This window comes from Melanerpes formicivorus, unplaced genomic scaffold (genome assembly GCF_026170545.1).
Source record: "Melanerpes formicivorus ecotype bairdi unplaced genomic scaffold, bMelFor1.0.p_v2 SCAF_91, whole genome shotgun sequence".
NCBI classification, from domain to species: Eukaryota; Metazoa; Chordata; class Aves; order Piciformes; family Picidae; genus Melanerpes; species Melanerpes formicivorus.
In genome coordinates, this window is record NW_027142443.1 from 404,182 (window position 1) to 429,630 (window position 25,449).

At 51.0% G+C, this 25,449-nt stretch overlaps 2 protein-coding genes across 3 annotated transcripts; both read right to left on the reverse strand.

The window, feature by feature from the left end:
* Nucleotides 1-1,456: 1,456 nt before the first annotated feature.
* LOC137455084 (protocadherin beta-15-like) lies at nucleotides 1,457-25,048 on the reverse strand. 2 transcript variants are annotated; one of them, XM_068165622.1, is made up of 2 exons: nucleotides 22,522-25,048; nucleotides 1,457-2,664 (listed from the first exon to the last, which is right to left on the reverse strand). In XM_068165622.1, exons 1-2 carry the CDS (start codon nucleotides 24,919-24,921, stop codon nucleotides 2,545-2,547), a joined length of 2,520 nt encoding a protein of 839 aa, XP_068021723.1. In that variant the 5' UTR covers nucleotides 24,922-25,048; the 3' UTR covers nucleotides 1,457-2,544. The 2 variants fall into 2 exon arrangements, 1 of the variants encoding a protein (XP_068021723.1); XR_010990751.1 differs by lacking the exon at nucleotides 22,522-25,048 and adding an exon at nucleotides 12,316-12,506 and having other exon boundaries at nucleotides 2,576-2,664.
* LOC137455113 (protocadherin beta-15-like) lies at nucleotides 10,740-14,712 on the reverse strand. Its single transcript, XM_068165669.1, has 3 exons — nucleotides 12,316-14,712; nucleotides 11,548-11,600; nucleotides 10,740-10,902 (listed from the first exon to the last, which is right to left on the reverse strand). Exons 1-3 carry the CDS (start codon nucleotides 14,710-14,712, stop codon nucleotides 10,740-10,742), a joined length of 2,613 nt encoding a protein of 870 aa, XP_068021770.1.
* Nucleotides 25,049-25,449: the final 401 nt, after the last annotated feature.

Genomic DNA, 25,449 nt, shown 5'->3' on the forward strand with positions numbered 1-25,449 from the left:
AAACTTAACTGGGATCTCTGGAACTCTTGAGTCATTTTGGAAGCAACTGTAACAGAGAAGGAATATCCTACTGTATGAGGAAGAAGCCTTTAATTTGTTTTAATTGTTTGGGTTTCGAAGGGTGGGAGAACTTTCTTCTGACAGAATTTGTGGGAAAGCAGTAACATGATTTGTGGCTGTCAATGGGTCCATGTCCCAGTGGAGGCCAGTGACAAGCAGAGTCCCTCAGGGATCAGTCCTGGGACCTGTCTTATTCAACATCTTTGTCAGTGACATGGACAGTGGCATTGAGTGCACCCTCAGCAAGTTTGCTGATGACACCAAGCTGTGTGGTGCAGCAGACACGCTGGAGGGAAGGGAGGCCATCCAGAGGGACCTTGACAGGCTGGAGAGGTGGGCACAAGCCAACCTCATGAAGTTCAATAAGAGCAAGTGCAGGGTCCTGCATCTGGGTCGAGGCAATCCCAGGCACAAATACAGGCTGGGTAGTGACTGGCTGGAAAGTAGCCCTGAGGAGAGAGACTTGGGGGTGCTGGTGGACAAAAAGCTCAACATGAGCTCTCAATGTGCTCTTGCAGCCCGCAAAGCCAATCAGATCCTGGGCTGCATCAGGAGAAGTGTGGCTAGCAGGGCAAGGGAGGTGATCCTCCCCCTCTACTCAGCCCTGGTGAGACCCCACCTGGAGTACTGTGTCCAGTTCTGGAGCCCCTATTACAAGAGGGATGTGGAGGTGCTGGAAGGTGTCCAGAGAAGGGCCACAAGGATGATCAGAGGGCTGGAGCACCTCTCCTGTGAGGGCAGACTGAAGGAGTTGGGGCTGTTCAGTCTGCAGAAGTGAAGGCTCTGAGGTGACCTAATTGTGGCCTTCCAGTATCTGAAGGGGGCCTACAGGAAGGCTGGGGAAGGACTTCTCAGGATCTCAGGTAGTGATAGGACTAGGGGGAATGGAATGAAGCTGGACGTGGGGAGATTCAGGCTAGATGTGAGGAGGAGGTTCTTCACCATGAGAGTGATGAAACCCTGGGATGTGTTGTCCAGGGAGGTGGTCGAGGCCCCGTCCCTGGAGGTGTTTAAGAGCAGGCTGGATGAGGCTCTGTCCAGCCTGATCTAGTGTGGGGTGTCCCTGCCCATGGCATGGGGCTTGGAACTAGATGATCCTTGTGGTCCCTTCCAACCCTGAATGAAACTATGAAATGAAATGCAGATTCGTCTGGGGATCCTCTGTGGGAAGCAATGCCAGGGAGCAGCAAAGGGATCTCCTGCCACTGTGAGCTGAATGAAGCTGCCAGTCCAGCCTGAGACCATAATACAGATCTCTGTGCACATGAAGCTTTTAGGCTTTTTAGCTGAACAAGCTGTGCATGGTTACAGGTGTCCAGCATCCAGAATGAGATGGTCCATGAAGCATAGCAGTGATCATGGGTTTCTGGAACAGACCAAGATTGTTGCCCTAATTTGTAATCGCTCAGGCTGGGAGCCCTCCACTTTGCTTCGGCTTCTGAGAATGGCTTCTTTTCAGGTTGCCCTGTTTTCTCCTCCATAAAATCCACTCCAAAGGCTTGAATTTGTTCCCAAAATCCAGCTTTTGAGGAGGCAATTTTCTCAACCATGACTGGACAAGTGATATTCCAGACAGCACACCCAGCCAAGGGAGTTCCAAGTAGACTTTATTGATTTCTATTATCAGATATTTGAGACTTAAAGGTGTGTGAGAGACAGCAAATATCACAGGACTTTATAGATCATTACCAGTTAAAGAAAGGAAAGCAGAAAGCTTCTTGATGCCCTATAGTCTACAGTGCCTTAAGACCACTGAAAACATTTTAAACAAATTTACCTCCAAACCAAACCCAAAACATTTCTCTGTGATCAAGCTACCAAAACAAATAGACAAACAAAAACCCCCAAACACACAAGATCAACAACAAAACCCCAAAGAAACAAAAAACCCCAAACAAATCAAAACCCCCCCAAAACCCTCTTGATGTGAATTTCAGCTTCATTATATGACTAAAAGGACACATTGCTCAAAGCCCACTCTTTAGATTCTGGAGACCCGGTAAACTCCTGCTCAAACAGAAGTGTGCCAATGTCAGCCCTTTCTAATGTAATCAGCTTCTGCCTGATATTAAGAAATCCCTTTGCAATCACCACTGAATTCTGCTGAAGATCTGTTTGCCTGGTACTGCCCAGATTGCAGACAATTAAGAGATAGTTACAGAGCTGCCTCCTTAGGACAAAATACACACACAAAAAAAAAGGTGCTGTAGGGAAAACTTAGGTTCTGAAGCAGCAGCACACTCATAATCACACACAAAGTCTCAGTGTAAGCAGCATGCAACACAGTCCTCATCTACATCCATGTCACTGTTCCAAAATATCTACATAAATAAAGTACTGCTCAAAAGGAGAGAGATTTTGCTGTCTCTCAAAGAAAATTTGTACTTCTCAGGTGCTTTTTTGGTGGATGTTTGGTCTCGTTGTTCTCTTTTCCCTGTGAGGACCTTAGCTGGTGAGGACGGACAAGCTTGTCTTTCTCCTCACTTACTGATGGGTGAGCCAAGGGTTTTGATCAGAACTGACATTTAACTCCATCCCCCTGTTTGCAGGACAAGCTTCTTCAACAGGTCTGGGACTCTTGTCTTCAGAGATAGGAGCTCTGCCCTACAAAGGAGAGAAGTTGTCATGTGGATATGGAAGGTAAACTGGCATCATCAAGAAGGTTAGAGACCATGTCTGACACCACTGCATCTGTGACAGCACCCTTGTCTACCCAAAGGCAAAGATAACACTGGGGCAGGTGCTGGGTCTCTGACTTGAAAAGGGAATATCTACACCCAGAAAATACTACTGCAGATACCAGTAAGGCACTGCTACAAACGATTATTGAGCTGGAGACTGTAAATTAAGATCCTAAGAGCATAAACACCCCCAGCCCCCATCTTTGCCATAAACATTACATCCTCTACTCAGTGCACAGATATGAGCCACCGTGGTGGCTCACACATCCATAACTCTACTTCAACACCATCTCATGGGTCACGTGCCCCATTTTATGATGACAACCTGATATTAGGCAAATAATCCATGATATAGAGTTGGTTACAGAGACCTGCAATAGATTAGCATTTGAGAAGAAAATGACATGCCCTTGATTTTCACGGGAAGCCCTGGCCAATGAGCTTTCTCACCACCCCACGTCACTGCGGCTCTTTAAACATCAGCTACACCAAACGGACACACATGACCCCCAGGCCTGAAACCCCACACCACGCTGCCCCCTCCTCATTCCACATAGCCTTGGCCCGTGGCGATCCTTCACCTGTGCAGCCCAGTCGCCTCCTTCCACGATGTTGGACGCCTCTTGAGAGCACACCGAGCTCCGCTGTGGGGCAGCGCTGGGAGCCATGCCGGCAGGAAAGCAGGGCAAGAGAGGACCGAGGAAGTGAAAGTCGCTGCTCAGGGTGCCGGTGGCCAAGCACACATCGTAGACCAGGCTGCGGGGAAGGGAGCCTGCGTCGCTCTCGGCGACAGCCGTCGGGAAGGTGGGCAAGGGCTCGGCCTGTCTCTGCCTGACCCGCCGCAGCTTCATGAGCAGGGCGGCCAGGCCGGTGGCCAGGCAGAGCGCGGAGACGCAGGCCAGGCAGGCGATGAGGTAGAGAGTGAGCGTGTCGTCGGGCTCGGCGGGCGGCGCGTCCTGGCTGAGGCGCACATGGGCGTCGGAGAAGTCGTGGAGCAGGGCGATGGCGAGGGTGGCGCTGGCCGAGCGCGGCGGCTGGCCGCGGTCTCGCACGAGCACGACGAGCCTGTGTCGGGGCGCGTCGCGCTCGGCCACGGCCCGCGCCGTGCGCAGCTCGCCGCTGTGCAGCCCGAGGCGGAAGAGCCCCGGCTCCGTGGCCTTGGCCAGCTCGTAGGACAGCCAGGCGTTCTGCCCCGCGTCCGCGTCCACCGCCACCACCTTGGCCACCAGGTAGCCTGCCGGCGCCCAGCGCGGCACCAGCTCGCCCGCGCCCGCGCCGCTCTCGGCACCAGGGTACAGCACCACCGGCGCGTTGTCGTTCTCGTCGCGCACCAGCACGCGCAGCAGCGCCCGCGCGCTCAGCGCCGGCGACCCGCCGTCGGCCGCGCTCACCCACACCTCCAAGGCGCGCACCCGCTCGTAGTCCAGCGAGCGCACCACGTACACGTCGCCGCTCTCCGAGCTCACCGACACCGCCGCCTGCTCCTGGCCCTCCTCACGCACCAGCGCGTACTGCACGCGGGCGTTGCTGCCCGCGTCCGCGTCGCTGGCCTGCACGCTGCCGATGCGCACCATGGGGCTGTTGTTCTCCGTCACCCACATGCTGTACAGCTCCTGGCTGAAGGCGGGGGCGTTGTCGTTCACGTCCAACACCTGCACCCACAGGCTCTCCCGAGAGCTCAGGCGCCGCGAGCCCCAGTCGGTCGCTCGGATGCTGATGTTGTACTCTGCCGTCGTCTCCCTGTCGAGCGCCGCGTTGGTTCTCAGCTCGTAGTAATTATCGAAGGTGGGGGTGAGAGTGAAGGGTAAGTCCCCATCGATGGTGCACTCTGTCCTGCCGTTGTCGCCGGAATCCCGGTCCCGCACACTGAAGAGCGCCACAATGGTGCGTAACGGAGCATCCTCGGGAATGGATGCAGTGTGTGAGGTCAGCTGTATCTCCGGGGCGTTGTCATTCATGTCCACGACGTCCACCTGCACTTTGCAAGTAGTATACAACCCTCCGCCGTCAGTGGCTTTCACTATCATCTCGTGTTTTTTCGTATCCTCAAAGTCCAGTTTTCCTGTCACCCGAATCTCTCCCGTGTCAGGGTTTAGGTCGAAGAGCTGCTGAGACCCCTCCAATGTCTGTGTGAAGGCGTACTGCACTTTCCCGCTGGAGCCTTCGTCGGGATCTCTTGCCTCTACTCTGGCCACCAGCTGCCCTGGGGGGCTGTTCTCTGCCAGGCTCACTTCGTAGATCTCCCTACTGAATATCGGGGTGTTGTCGTTGGCATCCAACACCACGATCCGGATCTGAGCCGTGCCTGACCTTGGAGGCAACCCGCCGTCCACTGCAATTAGGAGTAAATACATTTCTCTCTGCTCTTCTCTGTCCAGCTGTCTCTCTAGGACGAGCTCTGGATATTTTCCTCTTCCTTTCCCCTTTCCGAAAGCTAGGGAGAAATGCGAATTTGACTCGAGGCTGTAATTCTGCAAGCCGTTGCTACCCACGTCCTTGTCACGGGCAATTTCCAGTGGGAAATGGGACCCTGGAGATGTCATTTCGGAAATCTCTAAAATCATCTCCTTCTTAGGAAATAAGGGGGAGTTGTCATTCACGTCAAGAATCTCCACCACCCCTCGGATCAGCTGCAACGGGTTGTCAAAGAACACCTTAAAGAAGAGTGTGCAGGTCTCGCGCTGTGGACAGATCTCCTCTCGGTCCAGAGATTCCTTGGCCGTCAGCACTCCGGTGCTCGGGTTGAGGCGGAAAAGCTGCTGGTTCCCCTCGGAGACAACGCGCGCCTTGCGAGCTGTTAGCTGGCTCGGAGTAAGCCCCAGATCCTGGGCAATATTGCCCACAAAGGAGTCCCTCTCCATCTCCTCCGCCAGAGAATAGCGGAGGCTTTCGGCCCCGCTCTGCCGCACGCAAACGCACAGAAGGAACAAGATCACTTGCCTGAGGTTTCCTCCGTTTCGTCTCCCGTTCCACGCCATTCCTCTCCCCAAAAGCCAGACAGTATCCTCCCGGCTTGTCGGTATTTGGAATCAGCGTCCCAGGAGGAGCAGTGTTTATCAGAAATGGCTTCTGCAAGCCCCTGAGCAGCCCGGGTGCGTTCCCCTCTGCCGTTCCCGAGCAGCTCTGTCGGCTGTTTTCGTGTGCCAGTGCTGCCGAGGCGGGGCGGGCAGAGGAAACTGCCAGTCTGTGGTCAACACCGCCACCCAGCGTCTGCAGCGGGAATGGTTACTGTGCTTCTGGCCGGTGTTGCTTCCTTAGGCTTTGCTTCTTCCAGGTACTCTCTTCATGAAAAAGCGGAGCGAAAAGAGTGCTGTCAGGGAAAAATCCCCATAAGAAATTGTGTCACTTCACCCAAGCTCACCACCACAGGGGAATGGCAATGCTGATTCTACGACACATCACCCTAATTCTACTTTTTCACCTATTGTTACATACATCTCAATTCAAAAGCTTATCTGTCCTGAGTGTCATCCCCCGTCCCCAAGGATAAGCTGTATCACTATCTAACACATTCGTGAAACATGTCCCCTGATCCACAGAAATGTCGACACGCTGCAACTTGTTTGTATGTTCTGGACTTACCCAGACCTTTCTCCACTGATGTTACTACCCCGTCTTAGAAACACTCTGAAGGTACCTATACTCCCTGGTCACACCCGAACTCCTGCAACTGTGTAGGGACATACGGTAAGGCACTACATAAGGCAAGTAGAGGAGCTAATTAATTCAAACCCCTGATATTACAAACGCTAAAGAGGAGATAAGCTAAACAATAGCAAAGAGCAGGGATCTAAGGACACCGATGAAAGGGGCATTAAAGGAACCATTCAAGTGAAAGCTTAAAAAGGTTCAAACACAAACTTTGTAAAAAATTAAGCAAAAAATAAGCTAATCTTGTCTTAACATAAAATGTGTGATTGGAAAGAGCAAATTGATTACTTGATGTTTAGCGAGGTCCTAGGAATAGCTAAAAGGTCCTAACCAGACCGTCCTGCTGTGAACTGTAAATGATGACCAGATAAAGCCACCGGTATCAGGCACTCGACACTGGCAGTGAGAATTGACTTAGATTGTGACTGCTTCTGCCGAGCCACTGTGGAGTTCCAAGAAATGAACATGCAATGTACTGGGGAAGAGTTCAAAACCAGACTAACTCTTAGAAAACAAAAAGTGAAGGCTACAACTCCACTTAAAATAATATCAGGTCTGCTGCAAAGGGGACTGTTGTGAAGAAAAATAAGGCATACAGTATTAGAATTAATTTTGTGATTGCTTTAAACTAGATTCAACTGAAAGTTGTTTTGCTTAACGCAGCTTGAGTGACTGTGCTTAGCATGAGAGACTGGAGAAAGGAGGTCTGAGGCCACAAACTGTAACTGATTTTCACTTGAACCTTTGCTTAGCTGAAATAGGAAAGCACTGGGAGTCTTGCACAACACTACTATAAACTGGACTGTGGCATAACCTGGCATCTGAAATCCTCTTTATAATCAGGGGCTAAGAATGGATCCAGTCACACACAGACTTTAATCTGAGGAGCTTAGAAAGCACAGGGGTCTAGTCTCAACCTTGTAACTTGTCAGGAGGGTCTTCTTGGACTCTCCTATAACATCCTTACATTTGACATCTGCAGCCGGAGCTGTTGGGAGAGTTGCAAAGCTCACCTGTCCCTTCTCTGCTAGAGATCTTTGCACACTCACAACTGCTCTTAAGGGAGCCAGAAGCTCAGTGCTCAGAAAATTCAAAGAAGCCTGCCAGCCATTCCCTGCTCCCCACAATTGTCCTGATTTTCCATTATAGGTCTCGTCTCCAAACTAAAGGAATGTACCTGCTCACCCTTACCTCAGTCAAAGGACAACAGTAGGAAAAACTCTAACTCGTTTGAGAACATTCACAGAGCTTTCCTAGAAACAGCATCTCTACACAGACCATTGTCTCCACACAAGGCCTTCAGCTGTTCTCTGTATTTCAGTTTCACAGACAAGGGGATCCTGGGTTGCAGTGTCACCTTTTGGAACTGCAAAACAACGTAGTGTGGGAGTTTTCCAATACTCCATGATTCATGCCTGCATTCAAACAATATGTTGTTACACCTGGGGTGCCAGTCCTTCTATAAAGGATCAGGTGAGACAAGGCTCAAGCACAGTTCACAGAGCAGAAGGAGAAAGGGCAAATGTTCTCCATCTTGGAAGAATGCACAGATAGATCCCTGCTGACTGGAAACTTGTCAGTGCTCTTCCATTTACAAAAAGGTTAAAGGAAGAGCAGGGAACCCACAAATATTTTAGGCTGAACTCAGTCACTGGAGGAGATCATCATGGGTACTGTTGAAAATAATTTCAAGAGCAGTGCAGTCATCAGGTCCAGTCAACATAGGTTCAGTGCTGTTTAATGTTATATCCTTCTATGATAAGGTCGGCTGGCTACAGAATGAAAGCATGGTGGTGCATGTTGTTTTTCCAAATCTTCATAAAGCTTTTGCTGCTCTTCCTCACAGCATCCTCTTGGACACATCAAAGATTAAGGTGGGCAGTTTCATGGTGTGCTTGCTGAAGAACCAACTGGCTGAAAGTCAAGAACCAAAAGGTTGTAGTGATTGGGTAGCCACATATGGTTGGCAGCCAGGAATGAGTGATGTCCTCAGGGTTCATTTTCTGTTCAGAATATATATGTATGAGCTGGATGCAGGAGATGAATGCACCATTCACACCTTTGTTGACAATACCATACTGGGGACTGCTGTTGACTGTCTTCAGGAAAAAGAGGCCTTGCAGTGACCTCTAGATATACTGGAGTGCTGAGGAATCATCAATGGCATGAAATAGAACAAGTCCAAATGCCAGAGTCTGCACCTGGGATAGAGTAACATGGGGCACAAGTATAAATGTGAAGAGGAGTGATTGGAGAGCAGCCCCACAGAAAGGGGTCTGGGGCTGCCAGTTGACAGTAAGCCAAAACCAGGTCAGCAGTGAGCTCAGGCAGCCAAGAGGGAAAGTCATATCCTGTTTAAATACATCAGCGTGTCCTGGGTTAACATAGCCCTCTCTCACAAGCCCCGTTCCCCCCCCCCATAGATGGGAGGGAAATTAACACCAAAAAAAAATCCCTGGGTTGAGATCAGGGATATAATGAGATAATACATTGCACAATTGCCTTAGTCTGTTTGCAGAAATGCAGCAAAATGCAGAAGCAGCAGCAGAAACCAGTGACATCCCCACCTCCCCAGCTGGCAGCCTGCCAGGTGAAAAAGGCCAACACCCCAAACCCAGAAACTGGAAGGATCAACCAGAACAGGAAGCCTCTCATATTACAATCTGAATTTCAAGCCCCATGATAGCTTGCTCCAGACAGCATTTCCATTTTGAAGCTGGCATGACAACAGCACGGTACTGAACACACAACAGCAGAGTCAGCTCAGACCCTGACACACAGCATGACCAGCCAGTTAGAAGGGAAGATTATCCTGCTGTGTTTAACATTGTTGTGACCTCACCTTGAGGACTGTGTGCAGTTCTGAGTCCCACACTTTAAAAAAGAATGTGAAGATACTGGAATGCATCCAGAGGAGGACAACAAATCTGGAGACAGGGAGGAAATGAACGGCCCCTGAAGAGTCACTAAGGATTTGGGTTTGTCTAGTTTGGAGAACAGGAGGCTGAGGGGTGGCCTCATTGCTCTCTACAGCTTCTTGATGAAGGGAAGTGGAGGGGAAGGTGTTGATTTCCCTTCCCTTCCCTTCCCTTCCCTTCCCTTCCCTTCCCTTCCCTTCCCTTCCCTTCCCTTCCCTTCCCCTACTTCTACTACCTTCTACAACATTCTATAACATTCTCTCCCAACACCATTCAAACTCAACTGCCATGTGCAGTCCACTGAGCAAGTGATTTGTCTGCCCAACCTTGTCATTGCATCTCAGCATGGAATAAGAGGTCAACAAGTGACTGGACAGCAAGTGACAGAAGAACTTAGCTGGGGCCTCAGATCTGACCTCATTCTTGAAGCACTGCAGAAATGGCTGTAGCAAAGATGAAGCATAATATTGCTTGAGGAAGGGCAACATTGGTGCCTCCAACCATGGCACAGTGCTGTCTTGGCAGGCTGGCCAGATGGGCTTCAGGAACTTGAACTCACTGCTACTTGGGCCTGTTCTGAAGCTGATTTTGAGTGAGTGACATGGAAAGGAAAGCAGAGAGCCAAAGCACTGGCCTTGCTATTGCCATGCCATGATGATAAACAGCATCCATCTGGGAATCCTCTGTGGGAAGTATTCAAGGAAGCAGCAAAGCAACCTCCTTCTGCTGGATCAAGCTGCTGGTCCAGGCTTGGACAAAAAAAGAACAGATCTCTTTGTGCACATTGAGCTTTTATGCTGTTTGATATAACAAGATGTTCATGGTTGAAGGTGTCCATTATGCAGAATGATCTGGGTCATGAACCACAGCAACGTTCATGTATTTCTGGAACAGACCAAGATTGCTTCCCTAATTCACAATCTCGCAGGCTGGGAGCCCTCCACTTTGATCCAACACCTGAGAATGGCCTATGTTCACATTGCCCTGGTACCCCCTCCATAACATCCGTGACAAAGGCTTGCATTTCTTCCTGAAATCCTGCTTTTAGGGATGCAATTTCCTTGGCAATGGCTGTGACAAGTGATCTCCCAGACAGCACACTCAGCCAAGGGAGGTCTAAGTAGTTTTTATTGTGTTGTTGGGTTTTTTTTTGGCTATCAGGCATTTCACACTTAAAAGGAAATATCACACAACTTTATAAATGAGTACCAGTTAAAGAAAGGAAAACAGAAAGCTGCTTGATGGCCTCTACAGTGTCTTAATCTCCCTGTAAATGCCTTAGCAAATTTTACAGCAAAACCACAAAGAGTGATATGAATTGTCTGTGACATTATGTTCGAAACTCTGGAATACACATTTCAGCTTCATGCTAAAAAATCCCAACACAACAACAAAACCCAAAACACCAAACCCACACACTGCTCAAAGCTCACTCTTCAGAGCCAGGAATACCTGTAAACTCCTGCTTAAGCAGAAGTGGTACGCCAATGTCAGACATTTCTAATGTAATCAGCTTCTGCTTGTTATTAAGCAATTCCTTTGCAAGGACCACTGCATTCTGCTGCATATCCGTTTGCCTGGGATTGACCAGACTGCAGACAATTAAAACATTGTTACAGAGCCACACCAAAACCCAACCCACAACACAGAAAATAGGATGTAGGACAAAGTTACCTTGAAGCTCTGCTTTCAGTCTGCAGTATTTCTCTTACAGTATTCCCCTCACAAACATGAACCAAGTCTTGTTGTAATCAGCACCCAATACAGTCCTCCCTCCATCCATGTAACAACTGCAAAATACCTACAGGAGTAAAATACTGCTTGAGGGCAGAGGGGGTTTGCTCTCTCTCAAAGACTTATACCTCCCTGATATATTTTTAGTCCATGTTTGGTCTCTTTTTCTTTCTTCCCAGTGAGGGCATCAGTTGGTGAGGACAGACAAGCTTGTCTTTCTCTTCACTTACTGATGGGTGAGACAAGGGTTTTGTTCAGAATTGACATTTAACTCCATTTCATTGTTTGCAGCACAAGCTGCTTTGGCAAGTCTAGGATCCATACCTCGGGAGAGTGGAGCCTTCAAAGAAGAGAGAGATTGTAATATGTGCATGGAAGGTAAACACGAAGCTTAGAAGTAATATTGGTAACCACTGTCTTTCACACCACCCTTCTCTATCCAGAGCCAATGAGCAGTTTGGACCAGGTGCTGGGTTTCTGACCTAAAAAGGGTTATGACTAACTTCACATCAGCATTTTGAAGAATGCTGATGCTGTCCAGAATCACCTGTCTGTGCTAGAAAGGTAGCAGGTGGGTGCGTCACAAATACCTGGGAATTATATCTTTGTGGCCTGTACTGTCTGCCCATAGCAAATAGAAATATAAGTCAAAATTTTAACTGAGACAAAATGCTTCATGGCCTCCAGCACCTTGTCTGGCCTCCAGCACCTTGTCAGACAGACTGTATTCAGCACTGCCACCAGCCTGGTGAACAGCTCTTCCTAGTGCCAAGCACAAGTTCCTAACTGGTGCCAAGCAATAGTTCCTAAGAGCAGTTCAGGTGGTGGTATAAGCGATGGGACATACCCTTACAACACTGTCTTTGTTAATGCTAGACAGGACCACTACATTCCAGGTTCTATCTGTTCTAGGAGGACATGTCCCTAGGAGTGGTGTACTTCCAGTTCTGACTCCTGAAGAGCTGTAAACACTACATGGAAAGGACCCACAATCTCCCTGAACCAGTCATACCGCCCCAGAAGATTTGATCTCATGGCATAAACCAGGATGCAGAGGGGTGAGGTCAGTCAGGAGTTCAGAAGCAGCTGAGACATCCACCATACATACAGAAGCACTCTTCAGGCTCTCTGTATAACCTCCTCCCTTCCAGAAGTCCCATTAAAAAACAGCTACCCACAAACCAGACACCCCTGACTCTCAGGGCTCAATCCCTAACCTCGCAATGACCCCTCCCTTCTCTGTCTCGCTACTGCTCGATTCTGTTCCTCACCTGTGCAGACCAGTCGCCTTCTTCCACGGGGTTGGACACCTCTTGCGAGCACACCGAGCTCCTCTGTGGGGCTATACCGGGGGGCATCCCGGCAGGAAAGCAGGGCAAGAGTGGACCGAGGAAGTGAAAGTCGCTGCTCAGGGTGCCGGTGGCCAAACACACGTCGTAGACCAGGCTGCGGGGAAGGGAGCCTGCGTCGCTCTCAGCGACAGCCGTCGGGAAGGTGGGCAAGGGCTCGGCCTGTCTCTGCCTGACCCGCCGTAGCTTCATGAGCAGGGCGGCCAGGCCGGTGGCCAGGCAGAGCGCGGAGACGCAGGCCAGGCAGGCGATGAGGTAGAGAGTGAGCGTGTCGTCGGGCTCGGCGGGCGGCGCGTCCTGGCTGAGGCGCACATGGGCGTCGGAGAAGTCGTGGAGCAGGGCGATGGCGAGGGTGGCGCTGGCCGAGCGCGGCGGCTGGCCGCGGTCTCGCACGAGCACGACGAGCCTGTGTCGGGGCGCGTCGCGCTCGGCCACGGCCCGCGCCGTGCGCAGCTCGCCGCTGTGCAGCCCGAGGCGGAAGAGCCCCGGCTCCGTGGCCTTGGCCAGCTCGTAGGACAGCCAGGCGTTCTGCCCCGCGTCCGCGTCCACCGCCACCACCTTGGCCACCAGGTAGCCTGCCGGCGCCCAGCGCGGCACCAGCTCGCCCGCGCCCGCGCCGCTCTCGGCACCAGGGTGCAGCACCACCGGCGCGTTGTCGTTCTCGTCGCGCACCAGCACGCGCAGCAGCGCCCGCGCGCTCAGCGCCGGCGACCCGCCGTCGGCCGCGCTCACCCACACCTCCAAGGCGCGCACCCGCTCGTAGTCCAGCGAGCGCACCACGTACACGTCGCCGCTCTCCGAGCTCACCGACACCGCCGCCTGCTCCTGGCCCTCCTCACGCACCAGCGCGTACTGCACGCGGGCGTTGCTGCCCGCGTCCGCGTCGCTGGCCTGCACGCTGCCGATGCGCACCATGGGGCTGTTGTTCTCCGTCACCCACATGCTGTACAGCTCCTGGCTGAAGGCGGGGGCGTTGTCGTTCACGTCCGACACCTGCACCCACAGGCTCTCCCGAGAGCTCAGGCGCCGCGGGCCCCAGTCCGTCGCTCGGATGCTGATGTTATAGTCTGCCGTCGTCTCCCTGTCCAGCGCCGCGCTGGTTCTCAGCTCGTAGAAATTTCCGAGGGTGGGGCTGAGAGTGAAGGGCAAGTCCCCTTCGATGATGCACTCCGTCCTTCCGTTGTCGCCCGAATCCCGGTCCCTTACGCTGAAGAGGGCCACCAGGGTGCGTGGCGGAGCATCCTCGGGAATGGATGCAGTGTGTGAGGTCAGCTGTATCTCCGGGGCATTATCGTTCACATCCAGCACCTCCACGTGTACTTTGCAAGTAGTATACAGCCCTCCACCGTCACTGGCTTTCACCACCATCTCGTGTTTTTTCGCATCCTCGAAGTCCAGTTTTCCCGCCACTCGAATCTCCCCCGTTTCAGGGTTTAGGTCGAAGAGCTGCTGAGACCCCTCCAATGTCTGTGTGAAGGCGTACTGCACTTCCCCGTAGGACCCTTCGTCAGCATCTCTTGCCTCTACTCTGGCCACCAGCTGCCCCGGGGAGCTGTTCTCTGACAGGCTCACTTCATAGACTTCCCGACTGAACATCGGGGTGTTGTCGTTGGCATCCAACACCACGATCCGGATCTGAGCCGTGCCTGACCTTGAAGGCAACCCCCCGTCCACTGCAATTAGGAGTAAATACATTTCTCTCTGCTCTTCTCTGTCCAGCTGTCTCTCTAGGACGAGCTCTGGATATTTTCCTCCTCCTTTCCCCCTTCCGAAACCTAGGGAGAAATGCGAATTGGACTGGAGGCTGTAATTCTGCAAGCCGTTGCTTCCCACGTCCTTGTCACGGGCAATTTCCAGTGGGAAATGGGACCCTGGAGATGTCATTTCAGAAATCTCTAAAACCATCTCCTTCTCCGGGAAAATAGGGGAGTTGTCGTTCAAGTCAAGAACCTCCACCTCCCCTCGGATCAGCTGCAACGGATTGTCAAGAAAGAGTGTAAAGAAGAGCGTGCAGGTCTCGCTCTGAGGACAGATCTCCTCTCGGTCTAGAGGCTCCTTGGCCGTCAGCACTCCGGTGCTCGGGTTGAGGCGGAAAAGCTGCTGGTTCCCCTCGGACACAACGCGCGCCCTGCGAGCTGCCAGCTGGCTCGGAGTAAGCCCTAGGTCCTGGGCAATATTGCCCACAAAGGAGTCCCTTTCCATCTCCTCGGTCAGAGAATAGCGGAGGCTTTCGGCCCCGCTTTGCCACACGCAAACGCACAGAAGGAACAAGCTCACTTGCCTGAGGCTGCCTCCGTTCCGTCTCCCGTTCCACGCCATTGCTCTCCACAAAAGCTAGACAGCGTCCTCCCGGCTTGCCGGCATTTGCAAGAAGCGTCCCAATCGGAGCAGTGTTTGTCAGAAATGGCGGTGAAGGGATTCTACAAGCACCCGAGCGGTCCGGCTGCGTTCCCTTCTGCTGTTCCCGAGCAGTTCTGCCGGCGGTCTTTGTGTGCTGGTACTGCCGAGGCGGGGCGGGCAGAGGAAGCTGCCGGTCCGTGGTCAACACCGCCACCCAGCGTTGGCAGCGGGAATGGTTCCTCTGCTTTTGGCCGGTGTTGCTGCTTTAGACTTTGCTTCATCCAGGTGCTCTCTCCGAGCAAAATGGGAGCGAAAAGAGTGCTGTCAGTGAGAAATCCCCAAAGGAAAGTGTGCTACATCACCCGAGCTCATCACCACAGGAAAATGGCAATGCTGATTCTACGACACATCACCCTAATTCTATTTTTTCACCCATTGTTACATACAAGCATGACTATGTAACAGAATATACCTCTGGATGACACAGCTATGGAAATGACCACCTGTCAGCTGTGCACATTTTGGGAACACAGCACAAGGTCCTCATCGGCCAGGAAGACACATGGCAGAATATGAGAGTGCTCCGTGTTACAGACAGCCTGTCTGCAGCATGACTGAGAAGGCCTATCCGTACACAACACCAGCACACATTCAGCACAGTACAAGATTTGTATCAAGTCAGGTGATGTCCCATTAAATGAATTTTAACCTATTTTTCCTTGTAGTTCTTGGTAAACTTGAACCTCTGGTTTGTGTAGCTGTGGTTATATTTTTGCTGGAGTGCAATTATCCCCTCTGTCCTCCTTGGTCTTTCCATTTTGTAATGCCCAAGCAAAACCTCATTCTTCTGAAAACTGCTCATAAAGTTGCCGTTTCCATCAGAGCAGCTGAATTTGCATTCCAGGCTTAGTAAGCATCACAACAGCCAGTGCAGGGGCTTGGCACAGCAGTACTCAAAAGTTCCAAGACGATTTGCCTGTCAGGCACCCATTTAAATGGCATGGTGTCTGTGATAAGCAACTCTCTCCTCATTATCCTCTCTTAAAAGCCTATACCACTTAATCATTACTTCAGGAGGAGCAGATAAGGGCCCCATCATTTTACATTGCTTATTGCTTGCCATTACAAAAGACCATGGGGATATTTCACAAGAAACTTTCATATATTCAGTCTGGGGTTTTTTGTCTGTGTGTGTGCATTTTCAGCAGCAGTAAAACTGTTAAAGCAGAATTCTTGTTAGGTTTTGGATGATTAATTGTGAAGAAGTACATTTTAAAAGAAAATCAGCCTTATTTTTCATCTTTGGGAAAAACTTTCTTTCTTGCCAGCACCAGTTTTCTGAGGATGGGCTGTGGTTGCTACAGAACTGTTCATCTCACCTTCTCAGGATGTTGCAGTAGCTCTGCTGAAACCATCGGTGGACACAGCAAGTTGTCCATGGGACAACAATGTGCCTTTGTGGCCAAGAGAGCCAATGGTATCCTGGGATGCATCAAGAAAAGCATGTCCAGCAGGTCTAGGGAGGTTCTCCTCCCCCTCTACTCTGCCCTGGTGAGACCACACCTGGAATGCTGTGTCCAGTTTTGGGCTCCCCAGTTCAAGAGAGACAGACACATGCTGGAGAGAATCCAATGGAGAGCCACAATGATGATTAGGGGACTTGAGCATCTCCCCTATCAACAGAGACTGAAATCCCTGGGACTGTTTAATCTTCAGAAGACTCACATCTCAATTCAAAAGCTTTTCCGTCCTGAGTGTTATCCCCCGTCCCCAAGGATAAGCTGTATCACTATCTAACACATTCGTGAAACATGTCCCCTGATCCGCAGAAATGTCGACACGCTGCATCTTGTTTGTATGTTCTGGACTTACCCAGACCTTTCTCCACTGATGTTACTAACGCGTCTTAGAAACACTCTGAAGGTACCTGTAGTCCCTGGTCACACCCGAACTCCTGCATCTGTGTAGGGACATACGGTAAACCACTACAAAAAGCAAGTAGAGAAGGCGACTAATTCAAACCCCTGATATTACAAACGCTAAAGAGGAGATAAGCTAAACAATAGCAAAGAGTAGGGATCTAAGGACACCAATGAAAGGGGCATTAAAGGAACCATTCAAGTGAAAGCTTAAAAAGGTTCAAACACAAACTTTGTAAAAAATAAAGTGAAAAATAAGCTAATATTTTCTTAACAGAAAATGTGTGATTGGAAAGAGCAAATTGATTACTTGATGTTTAGCGAGGTCCTAGGAATAGCTAAAAGGTCCTAACCAGACCGTCCTGCTGTGAACTGTAAATGATGACCAGATAAAGCCACCGGTATCAGGCACTCGACACTGGCAGTGAGAATTGACTTAGATTGTGACTGCTTCTGCCGAGCCACTGTGGAGTTCCAGGAAATGAACATGCAATGTATTGGGGAAGAGTTCAAAACCAGACTAACTCTTAGAAAACAAAAAGTGAAGGCTACAACTCCACTTAAAATAATATCAGGTCTGCTGCAAAGGGGACTGTTGTGAAGAAAAATAAGGCATACAGTATTAGAATTAATTTTGTGATTGCTTTAAACTAGATTCAACTGAAAGTTGTTTTGCTTAATGCAGCTTGAGTGACTGTGCTTAGCATGAGAGACTGGAGAGAGGAGGTCTCAGGCCACAAACTGTAACTGATTTTCACTTGAACCTTTGCTTAGCTGAAATAGGAAAGCACTGGGAGTCTTGCACAACACTACTATAAAGTGGACTGTGGCATAACCTGGCATCTGAAATCCTCTTTATAATCAGGGGCTAAGAATGGATCCAGTCACACACAGACTTTAATCTGAGGAGCTTAGAAAGCACAGGGGTCTAGTCTCAACCTTGTAACTTGTCAGGAGGGTCTTCTTGGACTCTCCTATAACATCCTTACATTTGACATCTGCAGCCGGAGCTGTTGGGAGAGTTGCAAAGCTCACCTGTCCCTTCTCTGCTAGAGATCTTTGCACACTCACAACTGCTCTTAAGGGAGCCAGAAGCTCAGTGCTCAGAAAATTCAAAGAAGCCTGCCAGCCATTCCCTGCTCCCCACAATTGTCCTGATTTTCCATTATAGGTCTCGTCTCCAAACTAAAGGAATGTACCTGCTCACCCTTACCTCAGTCAAAGGACAACAGTAGGAAAAACTCTAACTCGTTTGAGAACATTCACAGAGCTTTCCTAGAAACAGCATCTCTACACAGACCATTGTCTCCACACAAGGCCTTCAGCTGTTCTCTGTATTTCAGTTTCACAGACAAGGGGATCCTGGGTTGCAGTGTCACCTTTTGGAACTGCAAAACAACGCAGTGTGGGAGTTTTCCAATACTCCATGATTCATGCCTGCATTCAAACAATATGTTGTTACACCTGGGGTGCCAGTCCTTCTATAAAGGATCAGGTGAGACAAGGCTCAAGCACAGTTCACAGAGCAGAAGGAGAAAGGGCAAATGTTCTCCATCTTGGAAGAATGCACAGATAGATCCCTGCTGACTGGAAACTTGTCAGTGCTCTTCCATTTACAAAAAGGTTAAGGGAAGAGCAGGGAACCCACACATATTTTAGGCTGAACTCAGTCACTGGAGGAGATCATCATGGGTACTGCTGAAAATAATTTCAAGAGCAGTGCAGTCATCAGGTCCAGTCAACATAGGTTCAGTGCTGTTTAATGTTATATCCTTCTATGATAAGGTCGGCTGGCTACAGAATGAAAGCATGGTGGTGCATGTTGTTTTTCCAAATCTTCATAAAGCTTTTGCTGCTCTTCCTCACAGCATCCTCTTGGACACATCAAAGATTAAGGTGGGCAGTTTCATGGTGTGCTTGCTGAAGAACCAACTGGCTGAAAGTCAAGAACCAAAAGGTTGTAGTGATTGGGTAGCCACATATGGTTGGCAGCCAGGAATGAGTGATGTCCTCAGGGTTCATTTTCTGTTTAGAATATATATGTATGAGCTGGATGCAGGAGATGAATACACCATTCACACCTTTGTTGACAATACCATACTGGGGACTGCTGTTGACTGTCTTCAGGAAAAAGAGGCCTTGCAGTGACCTCTAGATATACTGGAGTGCTGAGGAATCATCAATGGCATGAAATAGAACAAGTCCAAATGCCAGAGTCTGCACCTGGGATAGAGTAACATGGGGCACAAGTATAAATGTGAAGAGGAGTGATTGGAGAGCAGCCCCACAGAAAGGGGTCTGGGGCTGCCAGTTGACAGTAAGCCAAAACCAGGTCAGCAGTGAGCTCTGGCAGCCAAGAGGGAAAGTCATATCCTGTTTAAATACATCAGCGTGTCCTGGGTTAAAATAGCCCTCTCTCACAAGCCCTGTTCCCCCCACATAGATGGGAGGGAAATTAACACCAAAAAAAATCCCTGGGTTGAGATCAGGGATTTAATGAGATAATACAATGCACAATTGCCTTAGTCTGTTTGCAGAAATGCAGCAAAATGCAGAAGCAGCAGCAGAAACCAGTGACATCCCCACCTCCCCAGCTGGCAGCCTGCTGGGTGAAAAAGGCCAACATCCCAAACCCAGAAACCAGAAGGATCATCCAGAATAGGAAGCCTCTCATATTACAATCTGAATTTCAAGCCCCATGATAGCTTGCTCCAGACAGCATTTCCATTTTGAAGCTGGCATGACAACAGCACGGTACTGAACACACAACAGCAGAGTCAGCTCAGACCCCGACACACAGCATGACCAGCCAGTTAGAAGGGAAGATTATCCTGCTGTGTTTAACATTGTTGTGACCTCACCTTGAGGACTGTGTGCAGTTCTGAGTCCCACACTTTAAAAAAGAATGTGAAGATACTGGAATGCATCCAGAGGAGGACAACAAATCTGGAGACAGGGAGGAAATGAACGGCCCCTGAAGAGTCACTAAGGATTTGGGTTTGTCTAGTTTGGAGAACAGGAGGCTGAGGGGTGGCCTCATTGCTCTCTACAGCTTCTTGATGAAGGGAAGTGGAGGGGAAGGTGTTGATTTCCCTTCCCTTCCCTTCCCTTCCCTTCCCCTACTTCTACTACCTTCTACAACATTCTATAACATTCTCTCCCAACACCATTCAAACCCAACTGCCATGTGCAGTCCACTGAGCAAGTGATTTGTCTGCCCAACCTTGTCATTGCATCTCAGCATGGAATAAGAAGTCAACAAGTGACTGGACAGCAAGTGACAGAAGAACTTAGCTGGGGCCTCAGATCTGACCTCATTCTTGAAGCACTGCAGAAATGGCTGTAGCAAAGATGAAGCATAATATTGCTTGAGGAAGGGCAACATTGGTGCCTCCAACCATGACACAGTGCTGCATTGGCAGGCTGGCCAGATGGGCTTCAGGAACTTGAACTCACTGCTACTTGGGCCTGTTCTGAAGCTGATTTTGAGTGAGTGACATGGAGAGGAAAGCAGAGAGCCAAAGCACTGGCCTTGCTACTGCCATGCCATGATGATAAACAGCATCCATCTGGGAATCCTCTGTGGGAAGTATTCAAGGAAGCAGCAAAGCAACCTCCTTCTGCTGGATCAAGCTGCTGGTCCAGGCTTGGACAAAAAAAAACCCCAGATCTCTTTGTGCACATTGAGCTTTTATGCTGTTTAACATAACAAGATGTGCATGGTTGAAGGTGTCTATTATGCAGAATGATCTGGGTCATGAACCGCAGCAACGTTCATGTATTTCTGGAACAGACCAAGATTGCTTCCCTAATTCACAATCTCGCAGGCTGGGAGCCCTCCACTTTGATCCAACACCTGAGAATGGCCTATGTCCACGTTGCCCTGGTTCCCCCTCCATAACATCCGTGACAAAGGCTTGCATTTCTTCCTGAAATCCTGCTTTTAGGGATGCAATTTCCTTGGCAATGGCTGTGACAAGTGATCTCCCAGACAGCACACTCAGCCAAGGGAGGTCTAAGTAGTTTTTATTGTGTTGTTGGGTTTTTTTTTTGGCTATCAGGCATTTCACACTTAAAAGGAAATATCACACAACTTTATAAATGAGTACCAGTTAAAGAAAGGAAAACAGAAAGCTGCTTGATGGCCTCTAGAGTGTCTTACTCTCCCTGTAAATGCCTTAGCAAATTTTACAGCAAAACCACAAAGAGTGATGAGAATTGTCTTATTCGAAACTCTGGAATACACATTTCGGCTTCATGCTAAAAAATTCCAACACAACAACAAAACCCAAAACACCAAACCCACACACTGCTCAAAGCTCACTCTTCAGAGCCAGGAATACCTGTAAACTCCTGCTTAAGTAGAAGTGGTATGCCAATGTCAGACATTTCTAATGTAATCAGCTTCTGCTTGTTATTAAGCAATTCCTTTGCAAGGACCACTGCATTCTGCTGCATATCCGTTTGCCTGGGATTGACCAGACTGCAGACAATTAAAACATTGTTACAGAGCCACACCAAAACCCAACCCACAACACAGAAAATAGGATGTAGGACAAAGTTACCTTGAAGCTCTGCTTTCAGTCTGCAGTATTTCTCTTACAGTATTCCCCTCACAAACATGAACCAAGTCTTGTTGTAATCAGCACGCAATACAGTCCTCCCTCCATCCATGTAACAACTGCAAAATACCTACAGGAGTAAAATACTGCTTGAGGGCAGAGGGGGTTTGCTCTCTCTCAAAGACTTATACCTCCCTGATACATTTTTAGTCCATGTTTGGTCTCTTTTTCTTTCTTCCCAGTGAGGGCATCAGTTGGTGAGGACAGACAAGCTTGTCTTTCTCTTCACTTACTGAGGGGTGAGACAAGGGTTTTGTTCAGAACTGACATTTAACTCCATTTAATTGTTTGCAGCACAAGCTGCTTTGGCAAGTCTAGGATCCATACCTTGGGAGAGTGGAGCCTTCAAAGAAGAGAGAGATTGTAATATGTGCATGGAAGGTAAACACGAAGCTTAGAAGTAATATTGGTAACCACTGTCTTTCACACCGCCCTTCTCTATCCAGAGCCAACGAGCAGTTTGGACCAGGTGCTGGGTTTCTGACCTAAAAAGGGTTATGACTAACTTCACATCAGCATTTTGAAGAATGCTGATGCTGTCCAGAATCACCTGTCTGTGCTAGAAAGGTAGCAGGTGGGTGCGTCACAAATACCTGGGAATTATATCTTTGTGGCCTGTACTGTCCGCCCATAGCAAATAGAAATATAAGTCAAAATTTTAACTGAGACAAAATGCTTCATGGCCTCCAGCACCTTGTCAGACAGACTGTATTCAGCACTGCCACCAGCCTGGTGAACAGCTCTTCCTAGTGCCAAGAACAAGTTCCTAACTGGTGCCAAGCAATAGTTCCTAAGAGCAGTTCAGGTGGTGATATCAGCGATGCGACATACCCTTACAACACTGTCTTTGTTAATGCTAGACAGGACCACTACATTCCAGGTTCTATCTGTTCTAGGAGGACATGTCCCTAGGTGCGGTGTACTTCCAGTTCTGACTCCTAAAGAGCTGTAAACACTACATGGAAAGGACCCACAATCTCTCTGAACCAGTCATACCACCCCAGAAGATTTGATCTCATGGCATAAACCAGGATGCAGAGGGGTGAGGTCAGTCAGGAGTTCAGAAGCAGCTGAGACATCCACCAGAAGCACTCTCCAGGCTCTCTGTATAACCTCCTCCCTTCCAGAAGTCCCATTAAAAAACAGCTACCCACAAACCCGACACCCCTGACTCCCAGGGCTCAATCCCTAACCTCGCAATGACCCCTCCCTTCTCTGTCTTGCCACTGCTCGATTCTGTTCCTCACCTGTGCAGACCAGTCGCCTTCTTCCCCGGGGTTGGACACCGCTTGCGAGCACACCGAGCTCCTCTGTGGGGCCATACCGGAGGGAATCCCGGCAGGAAAGCAGGGCAAGAGTGGACCGAGGAAGTGAAAGTCGCTGCTCAGGGTGCCGGTGGCCAAGCACACGTCGTAGACAAGGCTGCGGGGTAGGGAGCCTGCGTCGCTCTCGGCGACAGCCGTCGGGAAGGTGGGCAAGGGCTCGGCCTGTCTCTGCCTGTCCCGCCGCAGCTTCATGAGCAGGGCGGCCAGGCCGGTGGCCAGGCAGAGCGCGGAGACGCAGGCCAGGCAGGCGATGAGGTAGAGAGTGAGCGTGTCGTCGGGCTCGGCGGGCGGCGCGTCCTGGCTGAGGCGCACATGGGCGTCGGAGAAGTCGTGGAGCAGGGCGATGGCGAGGGTGGCGCTGGCCGAGCGCGGCGGCTGGCCGCGGTCTCGCACGAGCACGACGAGCCTGTGTCGGGGCGCGTCGCGCTCGGCCACGGCCCGCGCCGTGCGCAGCTCGCCGCTGTGCAGCCCGAGGCGGAAGAGCCCCGGCTCCGTGGCCTTGGCCAGCTCGTAGGACAGCCAGGCGTTCTGCCCCGCGTCCGCGTCCACCGCCACCACCTTGGCCACCAGGTAGCCTGCCGGCGCCCAGCGCGGCACCAGCTCGCCCGCGCCCCCCGCGCCGCTCTCGGCACCAGGGTGCAGCACCACCGGCGCGTTGTCGTTCTCGTCGCGCACCAGCACGCGCAGCAGCGCCCGCGCGCTCAGCGCCGGCGACCCGCTGTCGGCCGCGCTCACCCACACCTCCAAGGCGCGCACCCGCTCGTAGTCCAGCGAGCGCACCACGTACACCTCGCCGCTCTCCGAGCTCACCGACACCGCCGCCTGCTCCTGGCCCTCCTCACGCACCAGCGCGTACTGCACGCGGGCGTTGCTGCCCGCGTCCGCGTCGCTGGCCTGCACGCTGCCGATGCGCACCATGGGGCTGTTGTTCTCCGTCACCCACATGCTGTACAGCTCCTGGCTGAAGGCGGGGGCGTTGTCGTTCACGTCCGACACCTGCACCCATAGGCTCTCCCGAGAGCGCAGGCGCCGCGGGCCCCAGTCCGTCGCTTGGATGCTGATGTTATACTCTGCCGTCGTCTCCCTGTCCAGCGCCGCATTGGTTCTCAGCTCGTAGAAATTGCCGAAGGTGGGGGTGAGAGTGAAGGGCAAGTCCCCATCGATGATGCACTCCGTCCTTCCGTTGTCGCCCGAATCCCGGTCCCTTACGCTGAAGAGGGCCACCAGGGTGCGTGGCGGAGCGTCCTCGGGAATGGATGCAGTGTGTGAGGTCAGCTGTATCTCCGGGGCATTATCGTTCACATCCATCACCTCCACGTGTACTTTGCAAGTAGTATACAGCCCTCCACCGTCACTGGCTTTCACCACCATCTCGTGTTTTTTCGCATCCTCGAAGTCCAGTTTTCCCGCCACTCGAATCTCCCCCGTTTCAGGGTTTAGGTCGAAGAGCTGCTGAGACCCCTCCAATGTCTGTGTGAAGGCGTACTGTACTTTCCCGCTGGAGCCTTCGTCGGGATCTCTTGCCTCTACTCTGGCCACCAGCTGCCCCGGGGAGCTGTTCTCTGACAGGCTCACTTCATAGACTTCCCGACTGAACATCGGGGTGTTGTCGTTGGCATCCAACACCACGATCCGGATCTGAGCCGTGCCTGACCTTGGAGGCAACCCCCCGTCCACTGCAATTAGGAGTAAATACATTTCCCTCTGCTCTTCTCTGTCCAGCTGTCTCTCCAGGACGAGCTCTGGATATTTTCCTCCTCCTTTCCCCCTTCCTAAACCTAGGGAGAAATGCGAATTGGACTGGAGGCTGTAATTCTGCAAGCCGTTGCTACCCACGTCCTTGTCACGGGCAATTTCCAGTGGGAAATGGGACCCTGGAGATGTCATTTCGGAAATCTCTAAACCCATCTCCTTCTCCGGGAAAATAGGGGAGTTGTCGTTCACGTCAAGAACCTCCACTTCCCCTCGGATCAGCTGCAACGGATTGTCAAGAAAGAGTGTAAAGAAGAGCGTGCAGGTTTCTCTCTGAGGACAGATCTCCTCTCGGTCTAGAGGCTCCTTGGCCGTCAGGAGTCCGGTGCTCGGGCTGAGGCGGAAAAGCTGCTGGTTCCCCTCGGACACAACGCGCGCCTTGCGAGCTACCAGCTGGCTCGGAGTAAGCCCTAGGTCCTGGGCAATATTGCCCACAAAGGAGTCCCTTTCCATCTCCTCCGCCAGAGAATAGCGGAGGCTTTCGGCCCCGCTCTGCCACACGCAAACGCACAGAAGGAACAAGCTCACTTGCCTGAGGCTGCCTCCGTTCCGTCTCCCGTTCCACGCCATTGCTCTCCACAAAAGCTAGACAGCGTCCTCCTGGCTTGCCGGCATTTGCAAGCAGCGTCCCAATCGGAGCAGTGTTTGTCAGGAATGGCGGGGAAGGGATTCTACAAGCACCCGAGCGGTCCGGCTGCGTTCCCTTCTACCGTTCCCGAGCAGTTCTGCCGGCGGTCTTTTGTGTGCTAGTACTGCCGAGGCGGGGCGGGCAGAGGAAGCTGCCGGTCCGTGGTCAACACCGCCACCCAGCGTTGGCAGCGGGAATGGTTCCTCTGCTTTTGGCCGGTGTTGCTGCTTTAGACTTTGCTTCATCCAGGTGCTCTCCGAGCAAAATGGGAGCGAAAAGAGTGCTGTCAGTGAGAAATCCCCAAAGGAAAGTGTGCTACATCACCCGAGCTCACCACCACAGGAGAATGGCAATGCTGATTCTACGACACATCACCCTAATTCTATTTTTTCACCCATTGTTACATACAAGCATGACTATATAACAGAATATATCTCTGGATGACACAGCCATGGAAATGACCACCTGTC